This window comes from Calypte anna, chromosome 1 (genome assembly GCF_003957555.1).
Source record: "Calypte anna isolate BGI_N300 chromosome 1, bCalAnn1_v1.p, whole genome shotgun sequence".
Classification (NCBI taxonomy): domain Eukaryota; kingdom Metazoa; phylum Chordata; class Aves; order Apodiformes; family Trochilidae; genus Calypte; species Calypte anna.
The window spans coordinates 180304851-180318752 of record NC_044244.1 but is presented as its reverse complement, the minus strand read 5'-3'; the positions used below and the strand labels follow the sequence as shown (position 1 = coordinate 180318752).

The window sequence follows — 13902 nt, the reverse complement described above, 5'->3', positions numbered from 1 at the left end:
GTGCCAGATCTAAGCTACACTCCCAATTAGGTTATGAACATAAACAGAAGGAGCAAAACCAGTGGAATGTATTCCATATGCTGTACACATGACTTACATAATGATAAGGCCCATTAATACAAACACCTGTAGCTTTAAGCAAACAGATAGGATGCCTGTAGTTCCTTGATTTAACTACAATGAACTGAGTCTGCCCCAGCAGCATAAAATTAACACCTTCCCAGCTGTTAGATAAGAGAGACTTTAAAAAACAAACAAGCAAAAAGGCCAGTGAGGAATTAATGGATGTACCCAATAAATGAGAAAAAAATCAACTTGAAGGTATATTTTCCTGTCTCTCCTCATCTATCTTAGAGAGCCCTGCATACATGCATTAGCAAGTCACAGAGACAGCCCACACCTGCAGAACAAAGACTGTATGTACTGGAGCCTGATTTATGGTAGGCTGGGAGGTTACATGGACTACATACAGGGGTCATGGATATTCTACCACTGCCACAAGCAGGTGATGAGCACAACTTGAACATCGTGCCCAAGGGAGCACCAATGAGCTACAGTCTGCCCAAGAGTGACAAGATCAACATTACAAACACAAAATGCTTCTGCTGCGTTTTGTGGCACGTAACCATTCACCCTCACTGCAGCCATGGTGTGATCCTCAGTCCCTGCTTCCTGGTCACGATCATGCTGGTCACTGTTTTTCCTTCCAACAGTGTTCTGGTAAGAATTCAGCCAGCATCTTGGATACTTCCAGAAAAAAGGCACACAGTTGTAATGTTATCATGGAGAAAATGCAGTCACAGTAACTTCATTCTGCCCGTGGGCAAATATGACAGCATCTGGCAATGATATTTTATAACTCAAATAAGGAAAAGTAGCTTAGTTCCCTTCAGTTTATATTATGCATCTGAATATGCCTGGCTACACTCTTGTAATTTAAACTATTATAACCTCACGTACCTGGTGACAGAATTGGTATTTCTACAGGTGTAATTCCCCCCCCCCTTTTTTTTTTCCTGATAACTTTATTTCAGTTCTGCTGTTCAACCAATTTCAAAATGTCTGAAAAATAATTTTTCCTGAGGGTAAGAAAAAAAAGTGAGGAAAAAGGACTGCCATTGTAAGTTATTCTATACATATTCAACCATGCTTCAGGAAAAAAAAAAACAAACAAGGACTGAAAAAAAGTAAAAATCACTGCACACCAAGTATGGCACATAACTGTGTATCACAACAGAAGCAATGGAATTTTGCTTGCATTATATTGATAGTTAATTAGCAGTTTTAACATAATTGTTTAGTTTAGCAACTACCAAAAAAGCATTCCTAGATAGAATCAATGAGTTCTAAATGCACATTTTGGATTACCTTTAAAGAGTGCAGTATTCAAAAGCCCTGTGCCAAGTTTAAAAGTGTCAATTTAATTTTTTTGAGAAAGAAGAAAAACCACAAACACAACCAAACACCCCACCCCCCCATACAGAGAAGCTATTTTTCAGTTTCAGCATAAAATCACATTTGTGCCCCTCAGATACAAGCTCAAAAAGACAGCAAAGATTTAGACAGAAAAAAAAGAAAAAACAAACGAAAACACAAAAGGAACAGTTACACCCTACTACTATTGTGATATCAACTTCCTGTTATACTAATGGCAATCTTCACTTTTGGTCACAAGGGCTTTTTTATTCTGAGACTGAAGTTTATGCTTACGCAAAATTTTTAGAGACCGTGATGAAGCCACTTCCTTTTTCTTTTTAAAAAAATAATCCATAGTTCAACCTTCTCCTGGCAATTAAATTTTAATAAATACGTACCCAGTACAAGTTAATCCTGTGCCCTGTTACAGAAATATATAATTTGTATTAGCTCTCAAGCTTCTAGAATTATTTATCTGACATAAGGAATAGGGAGGCATTAATTTATCCTGTCACAAGATTCACACTTAGCTACAGTTGAGGTCAGACATCTGATTTCTGTTTTGCCATGTCAAACATAATCCTACCACCTACCAAGATGCAATTTATTCAATAGTTTGCCAAAGAAGAAAGGAGACTAACAAGAATAAAGGGAAGTTTTAAAAACATACTGCAGTTCTTGTTCAGTGCCATATTGGTGCCCAGATGCCAAGAAGCCATATTTCATCACATGAAGGAGAAATGCAATCACTTACTACTGCTAAGGAATATTCCTACCACTGTAAAAACGCAAGGAAAAAGATAAAATTAATTTTCTCTCTTCTGCAGGACAAGAACATGCTCTAAACCATATTCACACAAAACAAATCCAAAAGTACTTTCACAAATATAGTGCAGGAAGTGCACTATGACAAAGAGGATTTAAATTAACTCTTTAAGAAAGTGACATCGAGAAGTGCCAAGTGCCAGCAACATAGTATGACTGGAGACAAGAGAAACAAGATGGAAGAAAGAGGTGTCTGCAGGTACCTGGTCAAAAGCAGTCCTCACCTCTTGTGCTTTCAGCCACTGAAAAACTATGACTTTTTTTTCTGAGGCAGCTAAAAACTCAATTACTTCAGGGGCTAACTTCTGGTGTACTGGTAGAAATACACATTGACTTCCATGCCTTGATGTAAGAACACTGGGTGATGCTGGAAACATCTCAAAAATTAGAAAAAGGTTGAAACTAAAAATGGAGTTTAGAGAGAAAAGAAGTGTAAGAAACAGTTATGAAAGTGCTCTCAACACAGTTAGCAAAGAGTAGACAGAGTGAACAACCTACCTTCAAACAAGGGAGGCAAACAAACACACAAGAGACTTCTGGCCTGAATTATCAAATATATTACAGATACTAAAATAAAATTCTCCTGCTTTCAGCAGTGAGTGCCCTCATTTGAAGGCCTCTTTTTTTCTGCTTGTAACCCAAGAATACTTATTTCCTCCTGACCTGCAACATGTCTTATATATCCACCTTTAACATATGGCCCACAGAATAGCCTAGGCAATCTTACAACTTCTCATTCTTAGTCCATTTTTCATAAAAAAACCAATCTGGACCCAAAACACCTATTTGACAACTAAGATGTTTATCCTCAAAGTTTTGGTAAATTAACACAGGTAAAGTTTATCCAAGCAAAAGACAAAATTTTGTTATGGGTCAGGCCAATATTATGAAATTTTTCCCTTATTTGCTCAGGGCTATTACAAAATTTGCTGCCCTTGACCTTGAAAACAAGCTGTCTTTTTAGACTTGTCCTCTTAACTAATCCATTGCAACAGCTATTTTACTAAAGGCAAAACTTCAGCCATGCATTGTCTGTTACCAAAACAAAACTTTGTAACTGCTTCCTCCTGTTGCTCCAACAACAGGACAAAATTTTATACCACTTAGTGACAAACTGTTAGATGGCACGTGGGTTATATATGAACAAGCACAACCTAAAACCCTATGTAGAAGAGAATAACAGAGTAATAATTCCCCATACAAAACATAAAAAGGACTTTATGCCCAAGCTCTATTTGGCATAGCAGAATATCCCTCAACTTAAAGAATTTCAAATACCTGTTCAAACTGAGAAGTACTGCATTCCCCATTTTCAAAGTTTCCCACAGTCAAGCAGTAGTTCCCAAATCAGCCCAGAAATCCTTGCCAAGTGGGTTAAATAAAAGGGATGTCATCTATGATGGATGAAGAGATCTTGCATTGCAAGTAGGGGAATTTAAAAAAAACCCAAAACAACCCAAGGCACCTCACTTCTACAAAGTAAATTCCATGAACTTTGTGTAACACAGCTGACAAGACAGACAGCTTGAAATTCTTGAGACAGTCCTCATACCAATCATGTTCCTTGAAAGACACTATAATTAGTGTTCAAAGGAGAGATCTTCACCTTTAGAATGCTCTGATCTGGCAAAGGTGCTTTATGACAGAGCTCTTTATAAAAAGTCTCTGGGAAAAAAAGGAAGCACGAGGACTAACCTGCTTCACGTATTCACATATTTATTAAGTATTTGGTACATGATGCATGTTACTGGAAGTACATAGCTTGTAAAAAATCCTAAAACATATTTTTTCTTAAAAACAGCTGCCCAAACAAACTTTCTAGAAAACTTCACCCAGAAAAGACACCCTTGCTCAAAGAAAAGAGGTTTGCTTGGTAGGGGGGGGAAGTGACAAGTGTTTAGCATTCCACAGTTCATCTAGAACTGCTGCAGCCCCCTCTAAATTACAATGTCAGTGCCTGTTTGTGCTCCAAGGAAGTACAGTAAGTACAGTACAGCCCATTCAGGTTGCTGGAATGTCACTGATCATATGCTCAATTGCATCTATTCATTAGAAAAAAACAATCCACAAGAGTAGCTGCATTTACCACCACACCCCAGTTGCCCCAGGTGATTCCAGCAGTTTACCAGCCCGCAGGACAGATGCTCCCCACTCTGGTCCCTCTGCAGTGATTTGCAAGTTACACTTCTAAGCCCAAATTGGATTTACTAAAGAACAATACATTAGCAGTAGTTTTGGCTTCCAGCTTTTGCAACAAAAAGTCTAGCCTTTTGCATTCATGTTCTACAAGTTTCAAAACAATTTATGCTGCACTAATTATTTCTGATTGAAACCCGCTAATAATTACTGCTGAAAAGATGACTTAAGCAAACAACAGACAAGTTACTCCCTTTGAGAACTATGATTAATTATGTGTATAACTTTGTTTGTACCACTTTAAAAAAAAAAGTGTATAATCCTGACTTCTTTCAGGTCAACAGCAAAATACCCCACTAAGTTTCAGGGGCCAGATTCCACCACAAAATCATAAGCTACATAGTGGCCAAAAATAAATCTTTGTGGAAAAATACGCATCATTTAAACGGACACTAGCAACTTCCTAATTATTTCTTTGAAAATTAATATTTTCACATATTTATTACAGTTTTATTACATATTACATACAATTACATATTTATTCAGTTACAGATTGTAACTGAAATACAGTTTTGTATTTACTTCATTAATTACACTGCATTTTATATACTTGTTAAGTTTAACAACTGCTTATAACTGATTTCCTGTCTCCCGCAGTCCAAGAATAAAGTAATAAAATGTTATGTTTCATTTTTATTTAATTTAACCAACTTCGATTTCATCTTAAAACTTAAAGAGTCACTTAGGTAAAACAGGGAGCTACAAACCCTACCTTTCTTTTACTTAATAGGCAACATCTCTATAATATGTAAAATGGTTGTTGTTAAAATCTAACTATGCTACAGATGGGTTAGAACAGCAAAGCTAGTGGGAATAATAAGCAGAACTATCCTTTCCTCAACCTCTAAAATTCATAGTCCTTCCTTTTACTTACCATTTTTCCTTTACACTCTTCAAAAAAACCTTACTGTGGCCCAACAAACAGATTGAGGAATAATCCAAATGCTTGCATGGTGCCCGCCATAACAAATGATCCACAAGGTTAGGATTACTTTCCAGTGTTCCATCAAGAACAAATTCAACTTGAAAATGGAGTTCACCTAAGATCACACCAAATGATGATACACCCATCTACCTGTCTTAACAACTTCCTCAAAAGCCCATCCTTAGAGTTTCTTATGACAAACTTATGACAAACCTCAGGACACTTGCAACCATCAAACAGCTGATTAGTGTGCCATGAAGCAGGACCAGGAGGTGTAAGATCTTGTACTCTGTAGGCTTGCTGCAAGGGAAGGCTCAAGTTACCTATTCATGGACTGAAATCCTTAACCCCGAAACATCTGCTCCTGACATTTGACACGGGGAGAGGGACAGTTCCAATGTCCATTTACCAGCCACACATTAGAATTGGGCCCAGAGACAAATAAAATCATCCCCAAAAGAATTACAGAATTGTTTGGGTTGGAATGGACCTTAAAAATCATCTTGTTCCAACCCCCTGCATGGACAGGGACACCTCCCACCAGACCAGGTTGCTCAAGGCCCCATCCAACCTGGCCTTGAACACTTCCAAGGAGGGGGCAGCCACAACCTCCCTGGGCAACCTGTGCCAATGTCTCACCACCCTCACAGGAAAGAATTTTTTCCTAATGTCTAACCTAAATCTTCCCTCTTCGAGTTTTAAACCATTTCTCATTGTCCTCTTGCTACACACCCATGTAAAAAGCCCTACCCCAGCTTTCTTGTAGGCCTCTGCAGGTATTGGAAAGCTGCTATAAGGTCACCTTGGAGGCTCTTTTCCAGACTGAACAAGCCCAACTTCTTCAGCCTGTCTTCATAGTGGAGGTACACCAGCCTTCTGATCATTTTAGTGGCTCTCCTCTGGACACATGCTAGGAGCTCTGTGTCCTCAATGTTGGGGACTCCAGAACTGAACACAATTGGAAAGTGAAGCTGAGTTCACTTCTCTGTTAAATCAGAGACCTCTTAGCTGCCAACAGGACTACAGAAGGCATCCCTGTCGTAGGTATTTAAAGGCTTTGATTCACAAGCAGGGACAGGATAACTTGGGATGGCTGATTTACTACACATCATGCTCTGAGACAGTTCAGCATTTGATTCCACACAGCTCAGGCACCAGGAGGAAAGAAAGAATCTAGAGATAGTAATCAAGTCTGTCACCCTATTCCATGCCATCCCCAGGGCCAGAGACCACTCACAGCATCTCAAGAAGCAATATTCATTCACAACCTGCTAAGAAAACCAGCTTTCATGTAGGCTGGGCCCACACTAGGAAACCCAGCATTTTTAACCACAAGACTCCAGTTTTGGAACCCCTATCTGGACTCAAGCCAAACGTGATCCTTGCTTATGCTTAGGCTGGAATGCCAAACGCACCTAGGGGATAAGCCCAGTAATGCCATCCCCAGACAAGAAGTCACAGCTAATGAGAAGCATTAAATGTGAGGATGGAAGGATGATGGGGAATAATGGACAAAACTCCACACCAAACCACAAAAGTAAAAAAAGCAGCTAAATTTAAGAGGGTAACAAAAAAATCTTCACATCAGAGTCAGAAATGGGCTCAACCTAAGTGTTCTATAGGAAGCAATACCGTTTTATGAACATTGTAGTAAAAATAGTTTAAGATATTAAAACCTTTAGATATATAGTATAATTACATTACGCTTGATATGAAGACATTTTAACAGGTGCTCAGGTATTACTGTTTTATACATTGGCTTAACATTTCTGTGCTGTAGTGTGTTGAAAGTACTTTCCAAGATTTTTGTCCCACAAGCCTGTTCTGTGTGTGAACGGTTTGTCCATGGAAATGTCCAAACACACATTTCCAATCCAGAATCCAGCTGTGCTCATTTAACCTTGGCTCATACACACAGGGAGTGTTCTCATCCTAAACAGCTAAGGAAACGCAGAGGGGTGAGATCTAAAAAACACTGTGCTTTCATGGCATGCTTAAGATAAGAGAAAATCCTTTGTTCCTCCAGTTAAATAATTCAGTACAGCATCTTGGTTCACTGGACTAGGAAGTGTTTAGTTGTACTGCAGCACTTCTCTCTGGATCTGCGATCTATTCTACCTCTGATTTTCTAACACAGCATAAACTCTCTGGCATAGAAACAGTTATGTTAATTATTGTCTATATAGCTCCAGAGAATCGCAAGCTGTTTATTATAATGTCTGATGTTAGTTTTGTTGTACAGGATTCAGAATATGGTCTAGGAGAGTCAAGAGAATGGAGGTTGAGTTCTGAAATCAAGGAAATGCACTTTAGTTTTAAACCTCTCCAATTTATTCCAAGGGCTATAAAAAGAAATGTTTCAGCTTTTTCAACAACTACCATGCAATCACACTGGAAAAAAAGTTGCTTCTACAACAATCAGAATCTGTACCCAAAACAGCACTTCTCTAAAAATAATAATTTTTAGCTATGCCTGGACAGAGGTTAAAGTCAATACCAACAGTGGAAGCACACACCAGATGAATCCAGCTCAACACAAAAAGACCATGTTCTGCACCAGGTGAATGCTATTTTAATAAAGAATACATTCAAGCATCTATCTCAGAATGACAAAAGCAAACATCTCTGTGCCACACCCCTTATCTGAGGCATGGGTACCACCTTTTGATGGAATCAGAGAAGGTGAGGAAGCAAAGGAATGCAACCAACCACTGCTGCTTGCTTAACACCCAGCCAATTCCACTCACAAACAGCAAGAGAGCTTCTTCAAAGACTGCTACTGTCATCTCTTTGAGTTGCTTCTGACAGTTAACTGAGCTAGATGTGCTAGACAAAATTCCATCCTATTAGTCATAGCTAAGGCTTGTGCCAGCATTGAGAGGAAAAAAGCAGGAAAGAAAAAAAAAAAGAAAAAAAAAAACCCACAACACTCTCCCCTGCTAAGCTACCCTGTTCAGCATTATACACCAACTGGAGAAAACATACAATTCCAGAGGTCACCATGACCACCCTGAACATGAATGAACACCATACTAGGCACATCTCTCAACAGCAAGTCCACCTACTCTGCTAGTCATGCAGCAACATGAAGAATCGGTTCACTTTGTCAACAGGCAAGCTTTCCAAGTTCCCCCACGATCCCTTCTTCAGCCCCAAGTATAAACTTCATTTGAAGGCAGTGACAGTCCCCCCTCCAAACTCATACGTACCTGATCACAACCTGCATTCACCAGCTCCTGGAGCATTTGCCTATTTACTTCAACAGCTGCTGTAGTGCTTGACTCATTAGCAAAAGGCAGCAAAGAATACCTAATTTCTCGCAGAGCTTTCTGATATGGTCCAAACTTGGGTGTTTGTCTCATCTGCTGCTGCCTTGCAGCATCCTTGCCTATTAAAATCTTAGAGTCCAGAGAAGTTTCACTGCCTGGTCCAATAGGTAGTCCCTGACCCGTAGATTTGGATGGTTGCTTTAAACCTTCTCGAATCTCTTGTAGCCTTTGTCTGCTGTTTCCAGAGTATGTTGTAGCAGGAAAAGTCTTTGGCCTCATTGTTAATCCAGTTTTCTCTGAGCATAAATACAGCTTTTTTTTTTTTTCTTTTAAATTACTTCAAAAAAGCATTGCTATCAATTTCTTGTAAACATAATCCTTCAAAGAGAAAAAGGCAAAATTATCACAAAATTTCTGCCAAGGTTTTACTTCAGCTCATGATCTTCACATTTCCTACAGAAAATGAAAATCCTTGGGAATCATCATTTTGAAGACTGACGATGTCTGAAACAAAAGAAAATAAAAAGTACTTGCAATTAATTTGATACTGTAGGTGCCTCTAATGGACAGCATGACAATTACTCAAACGAAAGTGAATCATTTTAACCTATTAAGCTGTCACAGCTGGGTCCCCTTTAATGATTTTCACCTTATCTGTTTTCAGGACCAGGATTCCAAAAGGCTTTTTCAACATAATCAATAAGTAATTGATTTTAAGTTTCATTTTCAAGAAAATTAATTTAAAACCCTTAAAAACAACAACATTTAAGGATTTTACAGTACTTAGCTGTGGCATGTTTCCCACCCAATTGCATAACCAAATCCTGGACAAGCATACCCTATTTCATAATTAGGGAAGAGAATCCTCACGAAATGTTTTTCCCCACACTTAAGATTTTGTTTGTTTTAAACTAGCTGAGCTAATTTTCGGAAGTTATTGAAAAAGATTTTTAATGGAAATACTGATGACTAACCATGGCAACTTCTAATATTTCAATAACAAAGTGAGTAAGAGAACAAGAAGATTATTTTGCCTTTCCACATCAATACCTTAGCAAAGCCTGAAGGTAAAAATTCTCCTGAGAACTGGAAGGAGGGGAATGTCATTGTTATGAACTTAAATGAATTTCATTATATGAATTTCATTACAGGGAAGAGACTGGAAAGGGGTAGAGCTGCACAGTAACAGCAGAAGAGGCCAAACAAGCTCAATTAGCATCCCAACACAGAAAGAAGACTTTGAGACAGCTTTAAGCACCTCTACTGCCATGCAGCAGAGAACTACGCAGCACAGCTGAGCTTCGTGTACCTGTGCAGCATGACAAAGCACTTGCAAAGGGGCTCCCCAATGGTGCTCAGGCCACTTCGTTGGGAAGGTTAGAATTTTGTTCAGTTGCTTTCAAATAGCAAATACAGGAGATAGTAACACACTGAATGTTCCTCTCGGTCACTTAGAAGTCAACTCAATTTTTTTTTTTTTAAAAGGCACTACACTTCAGGTCACAGCATATTTATCTGTGGAAAAGAGCTTCTCAATAAAGTACTGTTCTTTATTTTCACATGCTGTTTTCATACTAAAACTCAATTCACTGCTACAACTCTTCCTGTGATAGACAGCTACATTATTTTCCAACAAAACAACCATTTCCATGTATTTCTCATCACTTCTTACTGCCAAGCAAACAGATTACTATTGTGAAGCCTAAGATAATCAGGACACATTCACCTCTGAAGCCCACCACTTCCTCATTAGTACAGAGTCCACTTCAAGATTTCTCTACAACCAAAGACTGAAATGCAGGAGTGAAGTCAGACCTAAGATTCTATTTTGATGTCTCACCAGTTTGAAATGCAGAAGCACAGATTAATCACCAAGATTTACCCATGTCAACATCTTTTGCTAAGATTTAAACGATCATTTCACTAAAATACACCTAAAATGTATCTGAGGTCTTGAGCTCCTTCACTCGTACTAAGGATATGCTGCAAACCTAACTCATAGAGCACTTAAGAGGGACACAAATGCCTACATGCACATTGGCCAAAGCTTGCCACATGTTTTAAGGGAATTGCTAAAACTGATGAGATTTTCATATTCTCACAAACAACAAATCATCTATTAGTCAATAACAGATCAAGTTTTTGTTGTTCTCAATAAAAACAAAAGGAACTGAAAGATACCAAGAACATGATTTTTTCTACTTAGAATGTAACAAAGATAACACATAACTGTGCTTAAAAACAAACAAAAAACACCCAAGTTCTTTAGCAGCCTTTTTAGGATTACATCATAACTAGCTAGTGCTTAAAAAAAAGATAAAGAGCAATTAATTGGTCTATAACTGTCTTTCTTTTCCGAACAGCAGCAGGCACCATATGGCTGGGTTTAGGAATCTGGGTTGTTCTTCCTTCCTTTTCAGTTCCTGTGCCAATCCTCTGGCCAGGGACACGCTGGTGCAACTCCCCCCACCCTTTCACAGCAAAGGGACTGCTTCCCCACTTACACACATTTCACATAAAGAACTTTCGTGGCCCTTAGCCTAAGCTCAAGTCTAATAATGCTAGGTCAAGCCAGCTGGCAGCTTCCTCAGCTTACATTTACAATACTGCTAAATCAGAAATAAATCTTGATCATTTAGACAGTATGAATGAGAACAGCAAAAACAGTAAGTACTTGAGCTAACTGCAAAGGTATTTCATATTTTGCAGAAAGGTTTCTTAACCAATATGTCAGGTAAGTCAAGAAATTGGAAGATTAGATATTACAGATGAATTACAAAAGACAAGCTGCCTGCTTTTTAAAATCTTACCCTGATCTGAATTTTTAGCAAAAAATAAAAGGCTTCTATGCTCCAAAAAATATGTATGTCTAACTCTGTATTAGCATTTCTGACTGTGCACCTGGATTTGGGTAACTCCAAATCCTTCTGATCTGCACCTTGCCTACAGCATGAATCTATCAATAGCCTTCCTGTCATTAAAATAAATTATTTTTAAGAATTATTTTTGAGATTTCTGATTAAACATTCCTAAGGTTTTCCTCAAATAACATATGTTCTGGACCATCATCCTGAAAATATAATACTGCAAATAAGTGCAGCATTACTTAAATTGTGTCAAGTTAGAACATTTTTTAACAATTGATTTTCTTCATTTGAGAAATACCAATAGCTGCTCTAGCAAAAAACACCCAGCCACACTAAAACTATATGCTCATATCCAGCAGCACTAGCTATTCATTCTCTTCATTCATCAACATGCTGCATATGCTAGAGGCTCTGTGAAGCTAGGATACAGGCAAAAAACTAAAGCTCAGCTGAGTTTCAAAAGTGAAGTCCCAAACCTTGATCTAGAGAGCTGCTTCCCCGTGTACAACCATACAGGCACTGTGGTGAGCTGAACTAGCAACCACAGCAGAAGGATGAAGTTTTAAGAAAGTGCTACAACTGCCTTCCATCTCTCAATTTACAGGTATTGCTCTGGGTCTCGTTTTTATTTTTTAATCACAAATTTATGGAAACAGGGATTGTCCACATTGTACTGAAGGCCTAAGATTGTTGGGGGGTGGGGGGGGACGACTTGCTGTTTCAGGAATTTCACAACACAAACCATGCTCCCCTGTGTCAGTGGGCACACGGTGAAAATGGAAAGAGCTGAAGCGAGGATCTTCCTTTAAATCATTCGTCCTCGCCTTTCTCCTGCTAACAAAACTGTCCAAAAGTAACTCCGTGCTCACGTCCCGCTGCCAACTACTGGCTCAACCCAGCGCTGTGGGAACAGCTCACCTTCCCCATCCACGCCAGACCAGCAGCAACTGACCGCAGAGCCTGGACACTCCAAATCAGCTTTTTTTTTTTTTTTTTTTTTTTTCGTCATTTGCACCAGTTCCTTTGCCGAGGAAGGGGTTATTTCAACACGCACACCACTTACAAGGCAGGAGAGCGGGTGGCGAAGTACTGAATTTTGGCAGTAACCTTCAAGTGACTGGGAACTGCGGGGCCCCCGCCGCAGACCGATGGGACATCGCGGGCTCTGTATGTCCCCGCCGCTCAGCTCGCCCCGACCCTTGCTTCCAGAGACCCCTTCCCGGCCGGGTCTAGCCCATAATTGTTGTCTCCAAACCCCGAGCCGGCCAGAAGTACCCAGCCCCTTCTCCCTCTGCCCCAAACCCACCCTTTCGCAGACAGAAAGCTCTCAAAATAAACTCCGGCCATTTACTAGCGGCTCTGGCCTGCTGGAGCACCCTGCGGAGCCGGACCTCGCGGCGGGTGAGTTGCGGGGCTGTCCGGCCTGGGGCAGAGGCCTCAGACGGGCGGGACCCTCCAACCCCCCCCGCCTTCCGCCTCGGCTGGGCTGTCACACTGGTGTCCGGAAAATGTCGTGAGGGTGCGGGCAGGGCGCCGAGGCTGCCCCCGGCAGGGACACACACAAACACGAGAAGCTCGCTCTTCACTCTCTCCTCTAAGACGTACCGGTCTTCGCGCCCCTTCTCCTCCACACGACTTTCCCCTCAGAGCAGGGTGGTTGGAGGGGGGGAGGAAGTGGGGGGAAGCGTTCGCACCCAATGTTGAGGGGAAACCACAACTCCCCACCCCCCCCCCCACCCCTCCCTTTCTCTCACCTCGTCGGGGCGCCCAGCGCCGCCGCTCGCCTACGGGAGGGGCGGTGAGAGAACGAGTCAACGGCGGCGGCGGCCCCGACGGCGCGGTCCGGTCTCCATCTTCCCCCTTGGCCGTCCCGAGCGCCGAGTGCGGGGCGCAGTCGGGACATTCGCTACATTGTTGGCATTCCATTCGCGTCACGTGACCCGCGGCGCCCGCGTCATTCCACTCCCCCCCCCACCCCCCGCCCCTCCCGGTGCATACCAGCGGGGGGAGGGGCTTGATGGCGGCAGGGCGGGAAGGGCCGCTAAGGCTCCTGGCACCCTGAGGGGGGTGGAGGAGTGACCCTTCGTTCCCCTCCCTTCCCCTGTCCTGCCCTCACCTCCCCTCAGGGTGCCCTTCCCTGAGTTCAGGGGCAGCGTGTGATACTCTTTCCCCTCACAAAAAACACCTCACACCACCACCACCACCCCGCCGGGTTTTGGGGAGAAGTGGTAAGGGGGGAATGGCGCTGCCTCCACTTGCTGAGGTGAAAGAGGCTGAGATACGCGATGTGGAGGTGCCTGTCCACTTGCCGGACGCCTCGAACTCATTTTAAATTAGTTTTGTGCTGGTAATTTTTTTGTTACTACTCCTTCCAGGCTGAAACATAATGGCACATGCACACACA

The 13902-nt window shown here is 41.3% G+C and overlaps 1 protein-coding gene across 3 annotated transcripts in view; it reads right to left on the bottom strand.

The window, feature by feature from the left end:
• LATS2 (large tumor suppressor kinase 2) overlaps positions 1–13411 on the bottom strand; it is a 50114-nt gene extending 36703 nt beyond the window's left edge. The window contains exons 1-2 of one of the 3 annotated variants that reach the window (XM_030445957.1): positions 13253–13411; positions 8572–9135 (exon numbers count right to left, since the gene is read on the bottom strand). In XM_030445957.1, coding sequence (XP_030301817.1) covers positions 8572–8910 — 339 coding nt within the window. In that variant the 5' untranslated portion in view covers positions 8911–9135; positions 13253–13411. Of the gene's footprint in view, positions 1–8571; positions 9136–13103; positions 13208–13252 lie in introns of those variants that run through there. The other 2 variants (XM_030445964.1, XM_030445972.1) reach the window with 2 other exon arrangements.
• Positions 13412–13902: the final 491 nt, after the last annotated feature.